Genomic DNA, 26,092 nt, shown 5'->3' on the forward strand with positions numbered 1-26,092 from the left:
AAAAAGGTGCTCAGCTGGGCTCATTGCAGCATCCCATGCAAATTACACCAAGAACCAGGAGGGGAGACGGAGAGACCGAAGGGTTAACGCTTATTAGAGGGCTGGAGATTCATATCCAACTTGATCTATGTACACTATTAATCAACAAAGGTCAAACCGGTTCCCTTGTTGTGTAGACATTGGTTGGTTGTTGAGATCCTCCGTGTTTCCTGGGTGACCGCCGCCGCCGCCTCTACGTGGAAGATTTTAGCGAGAAAGAAAATGTGTTGTTATTAGGGCTGTCAGCGTTAACGCGTTAATCTATGCGATTAATTTGGCCGCGTTAACGCACAAAAATATTTTAACGCGATTAACGCAACTTTGTTTACTTCCGGTGTTCGTTGAAGTTTTTTCACTCCCCTGAATTTCAAACCGCGGCAGTGCGGTTTCACACTGTTTCCGTTTTTAAAACAATTATTTCTCCGCGAAAATAAGGAGCAGAAATCAGTTTAAACTCGTGGATGAATCAGTCGGGTTTCCTCCTGCTCCTCCTTCCTCCCGTCTCCCCCTCTGATACTCAGAGGAACTGAGGGGCGACGTGTCGGGTGACGCGGCGCGGAAAGAACTCGTCACACGAAACCTTCAACGTGATTTGTCAATCCGTTTGTCTGTCAACATTTTGCGAAAAAAACAACCAATGAACACTCAGTAAATCACAAGGACCTCCCACCTCACAGGTGAGGCTCATTAGCAACCTGTCAGTCAGAAGCCAGCGAACACGGCGCGAGGACAATGTGCCTCATTGTATAGAGCTGAGATTGTTCTGGAATGTTTGATGTATAACACGTGGGGGTGTGTGTCATATGCAAACGCCTTTAAAAGGTGAATTTTTTTTGGTTTGTAAAATGTATAAAATGCCCCCAGCCTCCAGAGGGTTAACGTGACATATGTGAATGTCAGTCAGTTTACCAAGTTCACTGGTTCTGCTGTTGTTCAGTGTTAAAGATGGCAGGACCAATGGGGTCTCAATATCCTTATTTTTTCTTACTAATCTGGGTGTTTCACTGAAGAAACAATTTATCATCCACAATATTAAATACCTCACTGGCACTTTATAGGTAGGAGCCTCTTTGAAAACACAGCTCTGTGTGAAGTTTTGTCTTTAAAAAGAAGAAAACAAACTTTTAATCGCGATTAATGAATTTCAAAATGTGCGATTAATTAGTTAATTTTTTTTAATCGATTGACAGCCCTAGTTTTTATCTTTTAAGGAAAAAAAGCTGCCAGATGTAGAATGTGCTTGTCATTCCAATACGTTGACATTTATTGTTGGTGTGTCTGTAGATTGAGACAATCTGAAGTCCGTGATGTTTCATATGGAGGCTACCACAGTGGAGTCATCAGGAATGTCAGGGGGAAGATGTCACATGTCCGGATCGGTTCACAATTGTACGAACACAAACATATGTGGGGGATTCGGGGTTACGTCATCACGAGGGAGAAGTAGCTTTGATTTTAAAATGTATTAAATGAGTTACTTTCCACTGCTGACCTCAGGTATCTAAACCTATACGAATGAACTGATGCCAATTCAGCTCTCTGTTGTTACATTAGTGGTATAAATATATAGCATGTTCCATTATTAATAATGTAAATACAACATGTTCCTTATTTGTGATATTAATAATAATGTAAATACAACATTTTCCCTTTTTGTGATATTCCTAATAATGTAAATACAACATGTTCCTTATTTGTGATATTAATAATAATGTAAATACAACATGTTCCTAATTTGTGATATTAATAAAAATGTAAATACAACATGTTCTTTGATTGTGACATTATTAATAATGTAAATACAACATTTTCCTTATTTGTGATATTAATAATGATGTCAATACAACATGTTCCTGTATTGGGACATTATTGATAATGTAAATACAAGATTTTCCTTATTTTCGACATAATTATAATATAAATACAACACGTTCCTTTATTGGGACATTAGTGATAATATAAATACAACATTTTCCTTATTTTCGACATAATTATAATATAAATACAACATCTTCCTTTATTGTGACATTAGTGATAATGTAAATAAAACATTTCCCTTATTTTTGACATAACTATAATATAAATACAACATGTTCTTTTATTGTGACATTAGTGATCATGTAAATACAACATTTTCCTTATTTTTTATATTAATAATAATGTAAATACAACATGCTCCATTATTGTGACATAAGTGGTAATGTAAATACAACATTTCCCTTATTTTTGACATATTTATAATATAAATACAACATGTTCCTTTATTGGGACATTAGTGATAATGTAAATACAACATTTTCCTTATTTGTGATATTAATAATAATGTAAATACAACATTTTCCATACATTTTTAACAACTTCCTGCAAATGGTTTGACACCAAAAGCTTGCTGGATTCAAAGGCATATTTCATATTTCGTTGTACTTCTTGCGGGCAGACATCCACGATGAGAACGGGCTGAAGCCGGTCATGGTGTACATCCACGGCGGCTCCTACATGGAGGGGACCGGCAACATGATCGACGGCAGCATCCTGGCCAGCTACGGCAACGTCATCGTCATCACCATCAACTACCGGCTCGGGGTCCTGGGTGAGTCCACCGATCCGAGGCTTTGATTAGTTTGAAGGAGGCTGAACCGAAGTATTGATTATATGAGTGATTCTGATGCCTCGTGGTCGTTGTGAAGGAACGCTGTGGCGGATGATTTGTTGCTTTCTGGGAACAGTCAAGGGACCGGATGGTGAAAACCTCGTGAAGCTCTTTGATAACTTCAATGAAACTCTTAATGCTCTGTATGTCAGAACAGATTCCTAATGTTATTCTTCCAAAGCATATATACACTACTGTTCAAAAGTGTAGGGTCACCCAGACAATTTGTTGTTTTCCATGAAATCTCACACTTATATTTATCAAAACGCTAAATGAATATAAAATGTAGTCAAGACATTGACGAGGTCAGAAATAACGATTTTTATTGTACATATTAATGTTGTTCTTCTGTGGCTCAAAGGAAGGCCAGTTGTATTGCTTCTCTCAGCAGCGTAACTGTTTTCAGCTGTGCTCACATGAAAATGTTTTTTCTCAAAGGATTTTCTACCTCTCTGTTGGTCTTCTAAGGCGATAACACAATGTACCATTAGAACACTGGAGATGGGCCTCTACACACCTCTGTAGAGACTTCATTAACCACCAGAGAATAGTCATGTACAAATTAATTATGTATAGATTGTATTTACGATTCATTTAATGTTCTGTTCATTGAAAAAAAAACAGTGGTTTGAAAAATAAGGACATTTAGTGTGCACACTTAGCACATCTAGCAGATTAATTCACACACCCTTAGGCCCCGTTTACACGATGGGAAAACGCATATATTTTCATGCGTTTCGGCCTTTCATTTACACAAAAACGGAGGTTTTATCACGGAAAACGATCATTTCTAAAAACTCCGGCCAAACTAGAGATTTCTGAAAACTCAGTTTTTGTGTTTGCGTGTGACCTAAGTCAAACGGAGTTTTAGGTTGTCAAACGTCACAGTATGCGACTAAAAATGCTTGACGTCATGTGAGCGTCCTATGTTTACAGTTTGCTTACTGATCATGGATGGTGTCAAGGTAGTGCTCATTTGTGCGTTAATGCAAACCCTTTTGGCCTGTTTGTATTTACAAACACAACTGATTTTTTACATCGAGGAGCAGAGGCGAAGAACTGCACGGAGGTCAGCAGTCCTTCTTCAGCTTTCTATACTCCCAAGACGTCGATACATTGCCTGCCAACGTCGCCGCCGACAGTTTTTGATCCGACCAGGGCGAACCGCTGTCTGGTGGGAAAACTTCGAAAAAGAACTCGTCCTCCCGGAAGAATGGCATGACAACTTTAGAATGTCGCGCTCATCACTTCTGTCTCTTTCGGAGTTACTGCGCCCCTCTATAGAAGGTCAGACTACTGCCATGCGGTCGCCACTCAGTGTTGTTAAAAAAGTTGCCCTCACCCTCTACTATTTGTCTGATGAGGGTAGACGACGTAAAACGGCAAACGCATTCGGTCTGTCTAGACCGGCCGTTTCAATAATAATCAGACAGGTGTGTAGAGCCATAACAGTTAACTTGGGTCCTAAATATATAAAACTGCCCAAAACAAAAGCTGCTGTCCAGTCCCTTGTGCAGGGATTTGAAGAAGCTCATGGCCTCCCTCAGTGCCTCAGTGCTGTGGATGGAACGCATGTAGAGATTAAGCAACCATCTGCCAATTCCACTGATTACCTCAATAGAAAAGGGAGGTTTAGCTTAAACATTCAAGCCACCTGTGATTCTAAATATTCATTCATGGACGTAGTTGTGAAATTGCCTGGGAGCGTGCATGACGCCCGTATTTTTGCAAACTCTTCACTGAACACGTCCTTGAAAAATGGAAACATCCCTCCCTGTCCAAGGAAAATCATTGAAAATGAAGAGCCAATACAAGTGTACATCCTCGGTGACACTGCATATCCACTGCTCCCATATGTGATGAACGAGTATGTAAATGGGGGAAGCACTGCCCAGGAGCAGGACTTTGGACTATCTTTGTGCCGAGCACGGATGGTGATCGAGTGTGCGTTTGGGAGGCTAAAAGCCCGGTTCAGAGCACTGAGAAGGGCTATGGACATTAATCTAGATGATCTGCCCTTTGTAATTTATGCATGTTTTGTGCTGCACAATTACTGTGAGGCTTCTAAGGACAGAGTAGACGACCACAGTATAGTTGAGGCAATTCAGTATGACCGGGACAACCAGCTGTCAGAGGGGACTCCATGACAGCAGAAGGGAAGAGGGTCAGGAGGATCCGAACCCAATTCCTGGATCCTTAAAAGGAACAAACCTCTTTCCAATGTGTCATACTCAGTCATACTGAGCGTCAGACAAAACTGTCTGCTACAAATACAACCCTTTAAGATCTCATTGTTCAAAATGTTTTGGCTATGTTCATCACAGCATTTAAATGTACAAGACGTTTGTTCAAGCAAATATGTTTACAGTTGTTTTCTTTTTTTACATTTACATTGTACATAGTTAACAAGCCACTTGAATGGAATCTATTGACATTGCCAAGTGTTACTGTTTGCATGTTTGGTAGAATACCATTATCCACATAAAGGATGAGAAATTCTTCATGGTCCTGTGTGAAAGCTTTCTGAAATAAGGTGATCTGGTTTGGTTTGACCCATATTGATTAATCACAGACACACATCTTCAGTTTTCAGACATTTTACTTCTGACACTTGACAAGACACACAAACAAAATGCCTGATTGTCATTTAGCCAGAAAAACAGAGGTAGTAGTGCAAAGAAGCTGCCTCTGTCGTGCAACTTTTCAAATAATAAATAAAAGCTACTTCAAGTAAACTTAAGACTTCAAGAGGAATAACTACATTGACACAAGTGGTGCACATAGTTTGTACATAGTATCCATTTGTAAACTTTGTTCACAAAAATATTGGAACTGCTAGGGGTAACATTTCACACTAAACACCCCCCAAAAAAACAATACAAGTAATTGATACTTGCCAGTATGGTATATAACCAACAACATGTATTTCAAGACATAAACCATCGGAGGTAAATTCACTAAGCTTCCTTGAAAAGGGCTTGAGTAAATGAAAACTGCCCTATGCCCTCGACAGGTGTGTGTGTTAAATCAGCTGTGTTGATGGTGCTGAGTGGCCCTGCATTCTGTGTTCTATTGTCAGCTGATGAGTTGGGTGGGACCGAGTGCTGAACTGGTGCTGAATTTGGTAAATATGACTGTAGTGGTGGCGTGTGTGCATATATCTGTCCATAAGGACCTCTTCCGTCAAATGGCATGTTGTAATGTGGCGGTGGTGGCGGTGTGTGCACGACTTGTCGCAGGAGATTAAACCCATCAGCAATTGATGTTGTAAGCCTATCAAGTGTTTCTGTTATTCTGCTGAAATTATCAGATGCTTGCTTTTCTGAGGTCTCGATCATTTCAATGAGTTTCTTCTTGACAGCTTTGTCCTCTTCAATGGCATTCAGCCACTGGCTCTCAGCTGGCAGCTTTCTCTTCAGCCGTTCATGCCGGTGTCCATCCAGTTTAGCCTTTACACAGTAGACCAAACAAAATGTATTCATTGTAACGATAATAGTTTGTAACTAATTTGTAGATGTCAACCTATCCAGATACTATCTCATTTGATATCACCACAATAAATGATGGCCTACATTTCCCTCACCATAATAAATATATGTCCAAAGTCCTTAAGACTAAACATCACGATTCACAACAGACTTTGTATCGGAAAATAGAAAACTCTAAAATCCTATCTCATAAAATTTGAATATTTCCTCAGACCAAGTAAAAAAAAAGATTTATAACAGCAAAACAAAATCAAACATTTGAAAATGTGTTTCCAGGTGTTTCGAGTTAATTAGACGATTCAAGTGATTTGTTTAATACCCTACTAGTATACTTTTTCATGATATTCTAATATTTAGAGATAGGATATTTGAGTTTTCTTAAGCTGTAAGCCATAATCAGCAATATTAAAAGAATAAAAGGCTTGCAATATTTCAGTTGATTTGTAATGAATCCAGAATGCATGACATTTTTGTTTTTTTAATTGCATTACAGAAAATAAAGAACTTTATCACAATATTCTAATTTTCTGAGACAGTCCTGTATATGGAAGTCTTAAAATAAATAACATACACACACAAGTTCCTTGAAATAAAACCAAAAATAAATAGATGACAATAATATGACAATAAATAGCCTACATACCTGAAGCAGGGCTCTCCTCTCCTTCACTGTGGGGGTCGGGGCCACACTGCCATCAACATCTACCTCTGCTTCAGACTCTAGCTCCGCGACTTCAGACGAGGTAGATGGGGTGGGGGAAGGTGCGACGGAAGAGTCCAGTTCGTTAGTTTCGATGCCGGACTGGATGGTTGTAGTGGCAGGGGAACCACCCCAAACTTGCTCACACAGTTCGTAGTAGAGAAGTACCACTCTACCATGGCCGCTCCTACGTCCAGTGTCGACTGCATTCCGGTGCTTTCCTCTGACTGCCTTCATTTTCGTTGTCAGGTGCGCCCGAGTTATTTCCTCCTTGACATGAGGATACTCCTCGGAGGTCTCGGACGGGTACTGTTCTAAGAACAATGCCAACATATCCTTGTATTTAGTTTGGCATGATTCCCAATCCACATTATCGAGTGCTTTATTTGCCTTATAATCTAAGGCGACTCGAAGCAGCAGCTCCACTTCGCTGTCTGTCCATACAAATGAATCTCGCGCCATATTTACTCTCTAAAGGAAAAGGAAGTTGGTCGTGTTTTTCGTAGTTGTTGTTGGTTTTGAGAATTCTGATTGGTTTGCATGTCTTTATCCTTCTCGTTACACTGCCGACTACAGGTTTGGCATAGTTATGACGGCGCCCGGGGGCGTATTTATGCGGGTTCATATGAACAGAAACTTTTTTGAAAACGACCTTGTGTGTACAACGTTATTTTTGAAAACGGAGGGGCAGAAATCTTCGTTTCTGTAAATACCCGGCTATGTGTAAACGTGGCCTTAGAGAGGCATGTTTGATATATTCTTGATTGCTTGCGTGGTTGGTCTTTTTTGTTATTATATCATGCTAATCAGCCACTAGTGTCGGAGATAGTTCGCATTTTTTCTCTCCAATTTGCTTTCTTACAAAATGCTCGTATTCATACGCCGCCTCGATGACCCTTGGAGCACAACATCATCCCCATGCAAATGATGTGAAGAGTCTCACATTTTCTCATGTTTTTTTCCAATTACCGTAATCACTCGGCAGCATCAAACATGCGGCGGCCTTCTAACACTTCCACCCCTGGAAAAAAAATTGGATCCGTCGCGATCTGAGCCGGTATCTACAACCGCACTGCTGGGCGTCTTATTTTCGTTCCCTCTGTCAGATGAAAGTGGTTTGTGGATCGTACAGGGAGACTTCGTCTGGCCTTTGACGAAAAGGTTTGGGTTCTGAATGTCTGTCGCAGTCTGAGAGGGAGGCTGATGACATCAAAGGCTCTGAAGAGATTGCAAATTCCAGCTGAAGCTTCGCTGTTGCTAACTGAACATCTGGCCTCTTCTGATCCGAAAAGCATCCTTTAAGGTTGTCACAGAGTTTACTTTGCCTCTTCCAAGTGTAACCTTGAAGTGGAAAACACACACAGGAACCCGTCTTTCTCTTTCGGAAGTTTCATCGTTGTAAATGGCTTGTGATGCTTCGGCTTCAATCAGAGATCACATCATCAGAGTACTCACACTGAGGGGTATTTAGGAACGCGGATGTAGACTTAACTGAGGGGAAAGAGGCTGTTGAGAGTTTATTTCTGCTGTAAATATAGGTCTGATGTAGCTATTCACCTTTTAAAAACAACCGATTTTTTAGGTTTCTTCTCGAAATAACATACCCAAATAAAAATGGTGTACATCTCTGCAACCACGAAAGCTGTTTGAATAATGTTGGCGTTATAATAAAGGCAACACATGTGAGCTTTTGTTCAGATGTGTAAATATTTGTATACATGTTACCAGGGTAGGAAATTTACATATTTTTTCAGGGGCAATTTTTGCCCCCACTGAAATAAATTAAACTTGTAAAATAACATGTAACCTTCATTAAAAATAATAAATATACTAATTTAGGCTTTTAGTATATCAGCAATTGTCATCAAATTATAATATTAAGATTATTAAGCAGTAGTCTACGGATTCAATTGTTTTCTTAGATTGTTTGAACAGAAAAACAAACAAATCAGTCAATCATATTCAATTGTATTCTTATTGCTTGGTTATTTCTTGTTGTTACATTTTTTAAATAACTAATACAAATAATAACGTATTTCTTTGTTTTTTTATAAATCAAAATAATATTTATTGAATTTTTTTTTTAATACAACAAATAAACACTATAAAAAGTGGCACATAGATTAATTAAATTTAATTTACAAACAAAAACTCAGTAGAGCTGAGGGGAAAATGTAATTTCCGAAAATGAAAAAGGACATATAACATTATATGTACAGTGTACAAATATAATAAATATGTACATATACGAGTGTCTCATTTGTCAACTAGCACCAGTTCATCATCACCTTCATCATCTGTGTCACTGTCATCGGAGCAGTAGCTGGTCTGACATGATCCACTGACTGCACTCTGACTAACGTGAGCTAGGTTGCAAGAGAGCCTTTGTAGCTAACGCACCTTCAGAGCTAAACTAGCTAGCTAAAGCGAACTTAATCATTTAGAAATAGTTGTGACGAGTCATCACTCACCGTAGCGACGGCGTGTTGCTGGTCTCCTGGTGAAGGTCTCGTATTGCGTGACGTGTCCTCCCCTTGATGAAGTCCTCCTCTCAGTCTCAGGACTGATGAAGACGCGCTGCATCCGGGTCTTCACCCGCAGCATCACGCCGACAATCAACACATGACGTGGCGACTGGACCGGGTCATATAGGCGGCGATGTTTTTGACAAGTTCATAATTATTAGAGGACATTTTGGGGGCATTTTTGCCCTTTGCCCTCGTGTATTTCCGACGCCGCATGATACTGGTTAAGAGTAAATAAAGATGAAACACAGCAAGAAGAGAAGTTTCAGGTTCGCCGAGAAAAAAAAGCACTTTCAGGATGATTATCTTTTGGAATGAGGCACTGCAACGGTTTGAACTAACCCAGATAATGTGCACAACATGTGAACAGTCTCTCTGTGAAGTTTAATAAAGCAGAACAATAGTTGAAGAGTTTTTAGTAAAGAGAATTTAGGCGAAGTCTCTAAAATGTGCATTTTCGCACATTTGAGCAGCATCTGTGCCATTTGAGTTTTCTCATGTACCAAAACATATATTTTGCTTGTATATTACTTATGGTGGTCAATACATCCAAATACATGAGTCAGTGGCTTTACAGCAGTAAACCAAAGATAAAAGAACGATCAAACTAAGTGGTGCTGTGCGCTGAAAACAATTATTTAAGGGGAACATAAAGGTTTGGGTTTTGGAGGATCTCGATAATAAAAGAGATGAGGTTCATTTTGTCAACACTGTCTTGCATTATTATCTTTTCTCGACCTTTATTGGCTTTTCTTCGGAATGCTCATTTTTCTCTTTGTCGCTCCTGGTCTGTTGCCAGGCAGATTGGTACCAAGAAAGGCAATATTGACAGCATTGTGAGCGAATAGGAGACCGAAAGGCATCGCTATTTTTGAAACGTGAAATCCGATTAGCTGAAATTGAACTTCCTGACAGCTGACTTAGACGTATTCCCCAAAGGTCCGCCTTGTTTTTAAAGGGACAGATACACACACGGAACACATGCCAGTTTTAATCTATGGGTGAACATAATTTGTTGTTATTCTAAACAACAGAAGTAAGCTGCATTTGCTGACAACGTTTTTCCGATAGCACGGAGCTACTAGTCGCTAGTTTCGGAAACGTTCTGAGTCCGTCTCCGACAAATTTATGATTATGATATTTTAATTATTATTTCAGTTGGTGTTTGAGTTGTGTTGAAATGGCGTACTAATTCTTATAGCCCAAGTTGTGTTCTTTAATTTGATGTACAACATCAATATATTTGCTCATGTTTATTATGTTTTTGACAGTTTAACCACAATGTCCAAAACCTTGGTGCTTAGAAGCATCTCTCTCACATGTGAGTGAAACCGTTAAACAAGCTTCGGAGTCGCAGTCCTGCCTCTGAAGAAAGAAGTGCTTTTTGAAATAGATGGCAACAACAAAAAACTCAGATGATTAGAACAAAATCTATTTAATTCAGCGTTAGCTGGGAACGTGTAGAAGGTTTTTACATTAGGTTACAACATGAATAGTGATGTGTGATTCAGAAACAGGTCTTTCTGTTCAAATGTCCTCTCCCAGGCCTAGGAATGAAAAAAGACGCCATTTCTACACAATAGCAGCCAATATTTGATTCTCCCAGACAATCAGTTCCAGATGGAACATCTAAAAAGTGAAAAAGTAAAAGATGACATTTTCTACAACATCTAAATCAAAAGCTAAATGAGTCATTTGTTTGATGGCATCTGGTGTGACAACAAGCACAATCTGCTCTCCTAACTCTACACATTTTCTCTGTTCCTTCCAGAACTGTACACAAGTTATGTTATGTAAAACCTACAATGTGTAAGAATTTATCGTTTTGAATTGTGTGATAATTTTCTCAAATTTTCTTAAAAATCAAGTTCACTCTTTAATGATAAAGGACAATCTGTGTGTGGATATACCAAGTCCTGAAAACAGATTTCAGTTTCAAGCAGCGCTGCTTTTTTTGCGTTAGCACATATCGTCGTCGGCGTTATGGACAATGTGGACGGAAGTCCTGCCCGTGAATGGAGGAAGGAAAAATACTTGTGGCTATCAGTGCATTGTTATTAAGGAGCTAATGAGAAGTGTTCACAATGGAAACTTGATTTACCTCAGAAGAATGACCCAGTATGTGAAAAACTATTTGGGTGCCAAAGCATCACGTGACATAACCAGAAAGTGTAATTACGTAATACTGTAATAATCAGTCTTAAACACTGATTATACATATTTTGTAATATGCTGATAGCTTATTTCAAATAAAAAATAACACAGGATTGTGCTGTGATTGAAGGTGGTTAAAACAATTAGCATTCTAATATTTTACGTAGATAAGTCAAAGATGTCAAGTCTATTTTTTTATATATCGATATTTCCCTGATAAATAATTTCAGTTTAAAGCCTAAAAAAAACACATCTAGGTGTGCAGTAGAACTGTTACTTGCTTGTTGTGGTATTAGCTGTGAATTACTTTATTTATCCGATGTTTGAATCTTTATATTCATATGCATTTGGTTCATTGTTGATCTGAAGCCATATCTTAAAACTCCCGCGACCGTCGGCTCTGCTTCGCTTACCGTTTGTTATGAGGCCACGCTGCCTGCACCAGTCACTATATTTAGTTTAGAGAGCCGGGGGGGGGGGGGGGGGGGGGGGAGGTGTTCTGGAAAAGAGTGGACTGCGGAGAGGAAAAAAAGAGGTGAAGAGAGAGAGAGAGAATGCAGATGTGGATATAGACAGAGACGGAAAGAGAGAACAATGTAGAAGCGGTGATCTTGTTAGACTGCAGATGTTGATGTAAAAACACACCAGCCCCCAAATCACAAAGTGACAGAAAAGAGTGTTCCAGCTCCACTAATTGACACACGGCAGATTCACTGTGTGCTCGTATCCAACCCGTGTGTCGGTGCAGTCGCTGGAGAGAAGCCGTCTGTCCTGAAAGGTTGTGAGCCAAAGCCGCTTCCAATCTCATCCGGACTCATTGGAGTCTGCTGTGTCTCCGGCCCCCTTTGGGAGCTTGTTAAATCGTATTTATAATCCCAGTTAATCATAAAGTCGGTCCGTTTTCTGGGTCCTTTTTTCTAGTTGCCATCATTTCTACCAATCATTCTAATGTTGTACTAAGTTCACTCTGTTTCACTCCATAATGGCATTGGTAACAACAAAATAAGTTAACCTTGACAAGATGAGGTAGGGGCACTTACGTCAAGGCCTGATTAGCAACCAGACCAAGATAGACCCAGGGAGACGCTGGTTTTCCACTGAGTCCTCCAAATAAGGTTGAGTAAGCTGGCGGGTTGTTTCCCACATGGCTGCTTGTGCCTTTTCTATCAGGTTTCAGCCAATTCCAAGTGAAAGATAAATAAGGTTCTCACACATTTGTGGTCACCTACGTAGAAAGCACCTTGTGGAGGACGAAAGGACCGAGCCGAGGCAGACGTGTTCAATTCAATTAAATTCAGTTTATTTGTATAGCTCATTTTCACAAATTACAAATTTGTCTCAGAGTGCTTTACAGTCTGTACACATAGACATCCCTGACCTTTGACCTCACATCGGATCAGGAGCAACTCCCAAATATCCGTTCACTGGTAAAAAAGGTAAGAACCCTTCAGGAGAGCAACAGACTCTCCTCATCGGACACATCGGACGCTCCTCATCGGACGCTCCTCATTGGACACTCCTCATTGGACACTCGTCCGATAGTCATCGGACGCTCGACATCGGACGCTCGTCGCCAGACACGCCGGGCGCTTGTCGCCGGGCGCTTGTCGCCGGGCGCTTCGTCGCCAGGCGCTTCGTCGCCAGACACGCCAGGCGCTTGTCGCCGGGCGTTAATCGCCGGGCGTTAATCGCCAGGCGCTTCGTCGCCAGACGCCAGGCGCTTGTCGCCGGGCGCTCGTCACCGAACGCCAGGCGCGCTTCGTCGCCGAGCGCTTCGTCGCCGGGCGCTCTTCGCCATACGCTTCGTCGCCGGGCGCTTCGTCGCCATCGCTAATCGCCATCGCTTCGTCGCCGGGCGCTTCGTCGCCGGCGCTTCGTCGCCAGACACGCCAGGCGCTTGTCGCCAGGCGTTAGTCGCCAGGCGCTCCTCGCCAGACGCCAGGCGCTCCTCGCCAGACACGCCAGGCGCTCCTCATTGGCGCTCCTCATTGGCAAGGCGCTTCGTCGCCGGGCGCTTCGTCGCCAGGCGCTCATCGCCGGGCGCTTCGTCGCCGGGCGCTTCGTCGCCGAACGCCAGGCGCTTGTCGCCAGGCGCTTGTCGCCAGGCATTAATCGCCAGGCGTTAATCGCCAGGCGTTAATCGCCAGGCGTAATCGCCAGGCGCTCATCGCCAGACACGCCGGGCGCTTGTCGCCAGGCATTAGTCGCCGGGCGTTAATCGCCGGGCGTTAATCGCCGGGCGCTTCGTCGCCAGACACGCCGGGCGCTTGTCGCCGGGCGCTTCGTCACGAACGCCAGGCGCTTCGTCGCCGGGCGCTTCGTCGCCAGGCGCTTCGTCGCCATCGCTAATCGCCATACGCTTCGTCGCCAGGCGCTTCGTCGCCAGGCGCTCGTCGCCAGGCGTTAATCGCCGGCGCTTCGTCGCCAGACGCCAGGCGCTTGTCGCCAGGCATTAATCGCCGACGCTTCGTCACCGAACGCCAGGCGCTTCGTCGCCGAGCGCTTCGTCGCCAGGCGCTCGTCGCCAGGCGCTTCGTCGCCGGGCGCTTCGTCGCCAGGCGCTTGTCGCCAGGCGTTAATCGCCAGGCGCTCATCGCCAGACACGCCAGGCGCTTGTCGCCAGGCATTAATCGCCAGGCGTTAATCGCCGGCGGTCGCCAGGCTTCGTCACCGAACGCCAGACACTTCGTCGCCAGGCGCTTTCATCGCCAGGCGCTTCGTCGCCGAACGCCAGGCGCTTGTCGCCGGGCGCTTGTCGCCAGGCGTTAATCATCAAACGCTTCGTCGCCAGACACGCCAGGCGCTTGTCGCCGCCCACGTTAATCGCCAGGCGCTTCGTCGCCGGGCGCTTCGTCGCCAGGCGGTAATCATCAGCGCTCGTCGCCAGACATCGCCGGGCTTGTCGCCGGGCGTTAGATCGCCAGGCGCTCCTCATCGGACACATCGGACACTCGTCAGACGCTTGTCATCGGACGCTTGTCATCGGACGTTAGTCATCGGACGCTCGTCATCGGACACATCGGACGCTCGTCATCGGACACATTGGACACTCGTCAGACGCTTGTCATCGCACACTCGTCATCAGACACATCGGACGCTCGGCACCATTCACCGCTAAAAGCCCACACAGTTGGACAGCTGTATCGCTGACACTATTTACATCACACACAAAAAATATGCCAGCAGAAATATCATCATGGTTTATTCATCACTAAATCACTGAAACAACCAAGACTAAGTCAACAACATGTGCACAGGGACAACAGATTGGCTTGTATTCTTCAAAGTGCTGCATGACTAAGCAGCACAGACTGTAAAGAGGGGATATTTATTCCCCCAACTGCAAGATGGAAGTTGGAGTCACCGGTTTCAGGGTGGGCTGGCTATAGAAATATGAAAAAAACATGTTTTATTTGTGTTTAGCTAATGGTCAATATCAGGAAATATGAGATAATCCAAAGCATTACAGGATCAGCAGCCACAGAGAATGCTGTATGGATTTCCACTGCACAGATGCAGGTAGTAATCACATTCTATATTATAACTGATATGAACTTATATACAAACTGACACAGCAGTATAGACTTGGTTAGAAACAGAACGCTGACCAGATTACATTTTCTATTAAAAATAATGAGGACATGTTAATTAATGTGTCTGGCAAGTCACACACATTTTGAACCTGACTGTCTCCTGATTGCAATGTTTACCGACTGTCATTTGTTCTTCGGTCATTTAATATGATATCTGTCCCTAATGACGGCAGCATCATTAAACCTCCATACGGTTACGTTTAAGTACTGGCAATACAGAAAAAAGATCATGGACTGGTTTACGACAATCTAGTGCAGAAGTCTTTAACATTGTCTGCCACCCCTGGGGGCCCGTGAAGGTACTGCAGGGGTGTCGTGAGATATGACAATTGTTCTTATTTTTAAAAAACTGATTTTTTTTCCCGCAAGTAGGCAGAATATGTTATCTTTTATAATGCTCACATGCAGCGACACACAGGAGCTCTCAAATTGGGCACCGCTTCCCTCACAGCGCGAGACTAGCCTGGACATGTCCCTCCAAGCCTCCTGCACACGACGAGGAGGACCCGCCCCTATCGCCGCTGTGCCAATCACAAGGCTGCATGTTACACGATGGCTCTAGCAGGTTCATGCGTTAATTGCCCGGCTAACGAAGATCCCAGACACGATGCAATATTGTTTGAAAAGATACCATTGTAAAAAAATGTTTTTGCAAGATAACAGTTTATGCACTAAAAGGCCATCAATCATTGCCGTTTACACATTCATGCTTAAAAAAAGAAGTCAATTTGAATAGCTTGTATGAATGATTATAATGCAATTGATAGACAATGTTGATATTGGCACCAGTATCATGGTCTCTATCAGTTAGGGGGTCCTTGAAGACCCCCAAACCGGTCTAGTGGTCTCGTAATTCAAAGCATGAGACACAGTTATGGTAATCATCATTTAAAGCCAACAGGTTCACCATAACATGCTGTTTGATATGTTATGGCCATAACAAAAAATGTGTTATGACCTGCCAAGTATTATTGCCTGCTGGTTCTATGCCACCGGCCATCTGGAGGGTCAGGTTAGGCAGAGCTACCAACTCTCACAGTTTCGCCGTGTGACACACGCTTTTGCATGTTTTCACACGCTCTCACGCCACACAACCAATTTCTCACGGCAAAAGAAATTCTGATTTGGGCCGAAGCGCGTTGGTTTCTTTTCAAACTCCGCGACGATAGATGGCGCGAAGGAGCTCATCTGTAAACCTGTTCGCTGCATACACATCCTATTTACCCCAAAGAGCCCCGAAGTTAGCAACAGAAGAAGATTTTCAAACAGACACAACGAGCAGAGACTACGGTGTGTTAATGCAGGGCTCTCAAGTGTCACGCATTGAGCGTGACAGTCACGCATTTCGGTCTTAAGTCACGCACTCCCGCCACACATCGTATTTATCACGCTGAAAGAAAACTCTCGTCTATTTAATGTTTTAATGTGCCGCAGCGCGCCAACATGAGCTGGCCGCGCTGCCCTCACCGTGGAGGAATCAAGCGCTCCCCTGGAGTTCTGCTGTGAGGTGCCACTTATCAGCCAATCAGAAAAAAGAAATGGGCTACGCAATAGCCAATCAGAAAAACACGTATTTGTTGTATCTGGGTAAGATTTAATCCAGCAACCAATGAAAATAAAGCATCCTGGAATTGCGCTTGACTGATATCCGAAAGTTTCGTTCTGGAGGGGGTAGATATGTCCCGCTTGCCTGTCTTCAAAACTTGAGAGTCCTGTTAATGACATGTGGTTTAACTAAGTACTCACTCTCTTAAACTTTAAATCTTGAAAGAAATAATGTGTTGTGTTTGTGCGTGTGATTTTGTGTGGTGATGTACACTCAGCTGTCATAAGGAGCAGCAGGAGAGCATCGTGTTAACCTCTTGGTATACTGCACGCTCAAAACATCAGAGCATTGTTTATTAAGGCTGCCCACATAGCATTTATCTTTTTATTTGCAGGCCTAGGAAAAGGACCCAAACAGTTCTTTGAACAAGTAAGATGTATTATAAAGAATTTAAAATAAAGACAGGAACACTAGCCACGCCACGCCCTACTGGTGCCGCTCTCTCTCCAATTGATTACAATTTTCTCAGATAATATTGACAGCGCACAAATCCATGAGGCATCATGTCTTTTCAATTTACCAATGTGTGTTGTATTTTGAATACAGGTGTTTTCCCAATGGTACCCTGAGATTTCATTTTTGAACTAAGTGTCTTATGTATGAAATAGTGTGTAGTGTCTAGGAGCAAGTGTGTTACAGAATTGCAACTAAAGTGCAAAGCAGCGCTTTTGTTTCAGGTATGGTTACACTTTGTTTAAGGTATAGTAACAACAACTTCAAGTTATGTTACTTTGGTTTAAGCATGTGTCTATAGTGTTCAAGCAACGGACACAAACTGTAGTACATACATATATATATATATATATATATATATATTAGGGCTGTCAGCGTTAACGCGTTAATCTATGCGATTAATTTGGCCGTGTTAACGCACTAAAATATTTTAACGCAATTAACGCAACTTTGTTTACTTTCCGGTGTTCGTTAAAGTTTTTACACTCAAACCGAGTGTCAAGCCGCGGCAGTACGGTTTAACACTGTTTCCGTTTTTAAAACAATTATTTCTCCGCGAAAATAAGGATCATAAATGAGTTTAACTCGTGGATGAATCAGTCGGGTTTCCTCCTGCTCCTCCTTCCTCCGTCTCCCCCTCTGATACACAGAGGAACGGAGGAGCGACGTGTTGGGGGACGCGGCGCGGAAAGAACTCGTCACACGAAACCTTCACCGTGATTGGTCAATCCGTTTGTCTGTCAACATTTTGGGGGGAAAACAACCAATGAACACTCAGTAAATCACAAAGGACCTCCCACCTCACGGGTGAGGCTCTATAGCAGCCTGTCAGTCAGAGAGCAGAGAACACGGCACCAGGACAACTGAGCCTCATTGAATAGAGCTGAGATTGTTCTGGAATGTTTGATGTATAACACGGGGGTATGTGTCATATGAAAACGCCTTTAAAAGGTGAATTTAAATTTTTTTGTACAATGGAGAAAATGCCCCCAGCCTCCAGAGGGTGAACAGGACATATTTGAATGTCAGTCAGTTACCAAGGCCACTGGTTCTGCTGTTCAGTGTTAAAGATGACAGGACCAATGGGGTCTCAATATACTTCTTTTTTTTCACTAATCTGATGTTTCACTGAAGAAACAATTTATCATCCACAATATTAAATACCTCGCTGGCACTTTATAGGTAGGAGCCTGTGTGAAGTGTGAAGTTTGGTCTTTAAAAAGAATGAACTTTTAACTTTTAACTTTTAATCGCGATTAATTAATCGCAATTTCAAAATGTGCGATTAATTAGTGAATTTTTTTAAATCGATTGACAGCCCTAATATATATATAAAGGGGTATGTTGGAAATCAAATCTGCCTTTTTACTCAAAACTCCCACATTGATGTTCCTGTTCTGTCTGGATGTATCTGAGTGGCAGAGAAACTAAACGTGGTTCAGGGTCGGCGTTCAGCCGTCAGCTGCAGAATGCAACAGATGCGCTGCAGGGATTCACGAGGCAGATGGTTCTCCCCTCCGAGGAGACGGATGTCCTCAAGCCGCCATGTGGACACGATAAGAATCCTCTCATCATCGCAGCCCTTCATCCCCACCACAGTGCCATACACTTTACTTTTGAGTACGTGTTGCTATAAGCACAGATAGTTAAGAGAAATAAGTTTTCCGCAATTATAGTTGCTCATTGGCGGACTGAGAAGCAGCGCGGTCAGGGTCAGTGTTAGGGGCGGGGTTAGGGGCGGGTCTTATGGAAAATGAAAGAAGAAAAAACACGTCCACAGGTATGAAAAGATATGTCCAGAACATCTCAATCAGAGATGGCTGAGTGGGTCAGAATGACAGCAGAGATCGAAATGACAGCTTTTAATCTGTGACAGCAGTATGTGTGTGTGAGTGTGTGTGTGTGTGTCTGTGTGAGTGTGTTTGTGTGTGTGTGTGATTGTAACTGTGAGTGTGTGTGTGTGAGTGTGTTTGTGTGTGCAACTGTGTTTGTGTGTGTGTTTGTCTGTCTGCGTTTGTGCGTCTGCGTGTATGTGTTTGTGTGTGTGCCTGTGTGAGTGCGTTTGCATTTATGTTTTTCTGTGTGTTTGTTCGTGTGTGTGTCTGTCTGTCTGTGTGTTTGTGAGTCTCCGTGTGTCTGTACGTGTTTGTGTGTGTGTCTGTCTGTGTGTTTGTGTGTGTCTGTGAGTCTCTGTGTGTCTGTACGTGTTTGTTTGTGTGTGTGTCTATGTGTGTTTGTGTGTCTGTGTGTGTGTGTATGTCTGTGTGTTTGTGTGTGTCTGTGAGTCTCTGAGTATCTGTATGTGTTTGTTTGTGTGTGTGTCTATGTGTGTTTGTGTGTCTGTGTGTGTGTATGTCTGTGTGTGCATGTGTGCTTATTTGTGTGTGTCTGTGTGTGTGTTTGTTTGTGTGTGTCTTTGTCTATGTGTGTGTGTCTGTGTGTGTGTATCTGTGCGTGTTTTTGTGTGTGTATGTATCTGTCTGTTTGTGTGTATGTATCTGTCTGTTTGTGTGTGTTTTTGTGTGTGTGTATGTATCTGTCTGTGTCTGTATGTATCTGTCTGTGTGTGTGTCTGTGTGGGTTTTTGTGTGTGTGTGTGTATGTATCTGTCTGTGTGTGTGTGTCTCTGTGTGTGTGTTTTTGTGTTTGTGTATGTATCTGTCTGTGTCTGTATGTATCTGTCTGTGTGTGTGTCTGTGTGGGTTTTTGTGTGTGTGTGTGTGTGTGTATGTATCTGTCTGTGTGTGTGTGTTTGTGTGTGCATGTGTATGTATCTGTGAGTGTGTGTGTGTATATATCTGTCTATGTGTTTGTGTATGTATCTGTCTGTGTATATATCTGTCTGTGTGTGTGTGTGTGCGTGTGTGTGTCTATGTGTGTGTGTATGTATCTGTGTGTGTGTGTGTGTTTGTGTGTGTCTATGTGTGTGTATGTATCTGTGTGTGTGTATGTATCTGTCTGTGTGTGTGTGTCTGTGTGTGTGTCTATGTGTGTGTATATCTGTATATCTGTATATGTGTGTCTGTATGTGTGTGTGTGTGTGTTTGTGTGTGTCTGTGTGTGTGAGTGTGTGTGTGTATCTGTCTGTGTGTGTGTGTGTATGTATCTGTCTGTGTGTGTGTGTGTATGTATCTGTATGTGTGTGTGTGTGTGTGTATGTATCTATGTGTGTGTGTGTGTGTATGTATCTGTATGTGTGTGTGTGTGTATGTATCTGTCTATGTGTGTGTGTGTATGTATCTGTATGTGTGTGTGTGTGTGTGTATGTATCTGTATGTGTGTGTGTGTGTGTGTTAGACAGTTTGTTTGTCTGCATCTTTCAGAGCGGGTGTTTTCATTGGCTGAGCAGTTACAGTCACTCATTGAACATCATCACAGTCCATTTGCCCCGCTGCCTCCCGGGAGTGCGCCAGTCCCCCCCCCCCCCCCCCCAATCACAACGGGGGTCAACCATCACTTTGAAATGGAAAATATGTTTTCAAAAAACGTCATAAAGATGCAAAATGTAATTTCCTCTAAATTGTACGCCGCGTGGTCCTTTTCCCCGTAATGGTCCACTTACGTCGGGCCGCCGGCGGCTGACAGTCGGTAAGTGGCTCCGAGTGTAGCCGGTTGGTTCCGGATGAACGAGCCGGGTCGACCTGTGTGACATGGTTACCGCGCGTCATCGTGAACAATAGGACGACAACACATGAGATACATCTGAGAAATACAATGGATGAACACAAATACACATGTGTGGGTATTTGACATTTGGGCAAGACCCCAGATTAGTAGGGCTTGAATCTAGATGGCTGACGGTCAAGAAGGTTGTTGCCGTGGAGATAGGAGGACACCTGGTTGAAGATACACTCACGGGAAGACAGAAACAAGACCTTCGGTGGACGTTGAGGGATCGATGTGATCCCGCAATGGTTCCATCACTATTCCAATTTAAATCTTAATATGTCCCTGAATCCGACCAATTCGTCTTTACATAAACCGAACAAAACCGGAACCAAGGAAAAAACATAGACTACACAATATGTTTAGCTTGTTTTTGTTGTTGTTTTTGTCTCCTTTTAGTTGGTCTACATCCATCGCTGGGTAGTGTCTCTTTGTTGTGTCTCAGTGTCATTTTGTAAGGGTTTTAATCTTTAAAAGATGTTTTGTCTGTGGTGAGACGACGGGCCCCTGTGACTGTGGGCCCCTGAGACGGTGGGCCCCTGAGACGGTGGGCCCCTGAGGCTGTGGGCCCCTGAGACAGTGGGCCCCTGTGACTGTGGGCCCCTGAGGCTGTGGGCCCCTGAGACTGTCCCGGGTCGGCCTGTAATCCACCCGTGTGGATTTTGTACTCGAGCGAAAAACAAGAGACAAACACCATGTTTTGTAGTTTAACTTGCGAGACTTATTCAAATCATTATTCTGTTTAGGAGCAAAACAATACTTCTCTAATATATTCCACAAAGCTCAGTTGCTCTGATATTGCGTTATGTAAATGTAACGCAGTGCTCTCATTCCATCAGAGTGCATTTTCCTCTTCTCAATATCATGTTGTTTTCGTATTTAGCCACGATCCAGACAATGGGATGTGTCACACCAGCGTTGTATTGTCCAAACACATTGATGATGTCACTGCGCCCAGAGAGACAGAGGTAGCAGCCATGACGTGACCCACTAAGGTGTCTGTGAACACACCGTCGAACATCAAACTTCCTGTCTGAAATCTGCCTTTCTTCAGACAGGAAGTCCATCAAACTGCAGCTCAGTCCGAGCCTACTTTGGCCTTCTATGTTACTCCAACAACACACACTTCCCCTCAGGTTGTCGTGCCTCTCCTGTTCCCCCTGGGTTCGACATATAAGGGTGCTCATCATCATCATCGTCGTCATCATCATCATCATCGTCATCGTCATCATCATCATCATCAATCCAGCCTACTACCAACATCTGTGCACCAACATACCACAGCTACCAGCTCATGTTGTTGGGCCTCCTAAATCGGATGGTTCAGACTTCAGGACCACGGCAGGAGAACTTGAGTAGACCTGCCGTCCCCTTAGCTCGTGGTTGGGGGTGCTCACATGCTTCCAGGAAGGCAATGTGCTTCTGGTAAAGCCACTTCCTGTTGTTGATGGCTGATGTCATGTGCTGTGCTCCAAAGATGCTCAACAAGAGCAAAAGGGGGTAAGGAAGTGTCTCTTGCCCTCGGGGTGGAGGACTGAAGGGACTCAGAAACACATGGTCCACCACCTGGGGCCAGTATCATGAACATGTTTGCCCTGACAGCGGGGTCGTTAGCATCAGCTACAGCAGTTAGCATTGTGTGGGATCCAACAACAGCTTTACATAAAGTAATCAGTCATTTCTGAATAAGCATTCAGCGCCATCAGTTCTCTCCAGTTGGCTGGACATGGCGAGCAGATCAATGTTCACAGAGATTGGAATGATACAGGAATCAATCGCCTAGCAGGAAGTACGTGTGCCTCGTCCTCTTTGAGATGTGTTGTCATTGAAGTGAATGAGGAACAAATACTTGTTAAAAAATACAATAACTCGACTTTACCAATGGATATACATACAGTACCTCGACTTTACCAATGGATATACATACAGTACCTCCAATGGATATACATACAGTACCTCCACATGACCAATGGATATACATACAGTACCTCGACTTTACCAATGGATATACATACAGTACCTCCACATTACCAATGGATATACATACAGTACCTCCACATGACCAATGGATATACATACAGTACCTCCACATTACCAATGGATATACATACAGTACCTCGACTTTACCAATGGATATACATACAGTACCTCGACTTTACCAATGGATATACATACAGTACCTCCACATTACCAATGGATATACATACAGTACCTCGACTTTACCAATGGATATACATACAGTACCTCGACTTTACCAATGGATATACATACAGTACCTCCACATTACCAATGGATATACATACAGTACCTCCACATGACCAATGGATATACATACAGTACCTCCACATGACCAATGGATATACATATAGTACCTCCACATTACCAATGGATATACATACAGTACCTCGACTTTACCAATGGATATACATACAGTACCTCGACTTTACCAATGGATATACATACAGTACCTCCACATGACCAATGGATATACATACAGTACCTCCACATGACCAATGGATATACATACAGTACCTCAACTTTACCAATGGATATACATACAGTACCTCCACATGACCAATGGATATACATACAGTACCTCCACATTACCAATGGATATACATACAGTACCTCCACATGACCAATGGATATACATACAGTACCTCAACTTTACCAATGGATATACATACAGTACCTCCACATTACCAATGGATATACATACAGTACCTCCACATGACCAATGGATATACATACAGTACCTCCACATGACCAATGGATATACATACAGTACCTCCACATTACCATTATATAAATACAGTACCTCCACATTACCAATGGATATAATTATATATTCTAATCATTATAACTGATTATGGTTTTCTTAACCTATTCAATATTTCAGAAATAAGATTGTGATTCACTCCTCCAGGCCACCGGCAGCAGCAGTGAGTTGTCGATGCTGTGGTGAATGGAGCCAGAAGTAAAACCAGCCGTGACCCAGACAAACACACAGAAACCTCACGAGCCAACAGAGAAGACCACACGGTGGCTCCATCCATCTGGAAGCCCTCGCAAACGACGAAGTCCTCGTCCACAACTTGATTCAGGGGTTAGGAGGTCACATTTTTTGGGGTTCCTGTCGGATTGCTTGAATGAATCCAAGCTTACAAAACTTTTCTGGGATCACGACAGAAACCGCAGGCCACCGCAGTGCATCGAAGCCCCCACCAAGGAGCAGAGGGATCATTTGCTTGATATCTTTGGGCCAGAGTGCTCCCCAGATGCAAAGCTGATGAAAGAGTGACTCCGCTCAACAACTGGAGGGCAGAGATGTAAGAAGAGTGAGACTGGACCGAGCGCCAAGCTGGCCAACCAGGCTTTCATTTTCTGGATACACACGCTTGAAGGTGGCAGCTGCTGCTGCTTCCATGCCTCATGAACCCGGATGAGTCCTCGTGAATGTCCTTATACAACCCGTGTTCTCAAAGTCTGCAATCGTCACGTTTAAAAAAAATATGAACGTGGACCTTTTTGCAGGAAAAAAGGTGGCCCGAAATATAATATGTGCAGACCTATAGGCTGACTGGCATTTGACGCCCGCTTGATATAGCTGGTCTAGGTGCGACATGGAGGGCCGCCTGTGCTCATAGAACTAGGGTTACATCGTCCTTCCTTTAAAATCTTACGCTGCGTTCACACCAAAAGTGTTGCGAATATTCCCAACGCTTTACATGTCATTGGCATCATTCGCGCCTTAGAGGGGGCGGGGCTTATCTCTGTGGCTTTACTCCGTGGAAACAGTTATCATCACCTTCATCCACGATGAAGAACTAACCACTAGTTCTGCTTTGTACTTGTTGGGGACATCCCACAAATGTCTGAACATCTAACGCCCTCCTCGTGTTTGGTTCATAACATTAATATCATATATATATATATATTCATACATGACATCACCCGTAGGCTAAGACAGCTCGGTCACTTTCACCGACGACGTCTGAATGACTCTTCAAGCTCCACCAGAGCAGCAGTTAGATTTCACCAAAGGGGGAGCAGCTCAAGATTTCACGTCTCATAGGGTCCGATGACCCTATGAGACGTGATGTCAGAAGGACTCCGGGGAGAAAGCAGAGTTAGTAATGTGTGATGGAGAGATGAAAATTCATCCATAAGTAGAGAGAAAGCAGAGGCAACCTTTACCAGAGCCTGATTTACCCTCGCCACTGCAGGGAGGAGGCATCGACCCCATAGAAGAGCTGCACCGGCTCTGTCCACGAAAGGAAAGAACATTATTTTTGATATGCATATATTTACTTAAAGGGTTATTAAGACGGCTTTTGTGCTTCTCTTCCCAACATAATTATTTATGTTTAATGCAATTTGGAGACAATTATCTATTATCTCATAGAGATATTTTCGAAATGTGAACGTCAAATCAAAAAGAATGGTACCAGAGATTTCTTTTTTTATTTCAGTTTCAGAACATAACTAGTTTTTTTAAAATCCTTAAAAGTAGCCCGTGACCTGATATGACCCCACACGATGAGATGAGTGATGTGCTGTTCACCTGCCACACTGCTGCACTGCATTCATGTTTGATGATTACAAAACGCAGCCTTGGCGGGAAAAAAAAGTTTTACGTCTTCGCCGGGTCATGATGTCATGTCGGAGAATATTCGTTCTCTATGGCAACGACAATGCATTAAAAAGAGCACTGACATTTAAGATCCATTATAAGTGCATTAAGGTTTCTCGGGGAAAAGGCTTAAAAGTAACGGCGGTGCGCTGTCGCAATTGTTTCGACATGTATTTACATATTACAATCAATGTGTTGATTTCGATTTGGAATTTTCTTGTGGAAGCTGCTCAGAACCAAGAGGATTAGCAGCTACGTGGACATGCTCGTAAACGTCCGCTCCACATTGATTACATATATCATTTTTCTCTGATTCGTGACCCACTTCTGTCGATTTGGCACCACGTGAGGTGATGGATCGCAGCCCAAAAAAGAAGAAAAAAAGGCGAGTGAGGGTAAAGGAGTCCATTTTTTTTGTTACCTGCTTTTTTTCACCTTTTTTTTCAACAACATAACAATATGTATTTTCATACCCGTCACTTTATTTGTCAATTTTTATATCCTGGATATTCAAGTACAGTGTACACAAACTCCAAGAGAAAAAAAAGAAAAGGATAATGATGGGGAAAAAAGGATAATGATGAA

General features: G+C 43.0%; 1 protein-coding gene across 1 annotated transcript in view; it reads left to right on the top strand.

Annotated features, from left to right (window-relative positions):
* nlgn4xa (neuroligin 4 X-linked a) overlaps positions 1–26,092 on the top strand; it is a 112,113-nt gene that overhangs the window by 48,183 nt on the left and 37,838 nt on the right. The window contains exon 3 of the mRNA XM_056431653.1: positions 2,477–2,629. Coding sequence (XP_056287628.1) covers positions 2,477–2,629 — 153 coding nt within the window. The remainder of the gene's footprint in view (positions 1–2,476; positions 2,630–26,092) is intronic.

The sequence above is a fragment of the Pseudoliparis swirei genome, chromosome 14 (genome assembly GCF_029220125.1).
Source record: "Pseudoliparis swirei isolate HS2019 ecotype Mariana Trench chromosome 14, NWPU_hadal_v1, whole genome shotgun sequence".
Taxonomy (NCBI): Eukaryota; Metazoa; Chordata; class Actinopteri; order Perciformes; family Liparidae; genus Pseudoliparis; species Pseudoliparis swirei.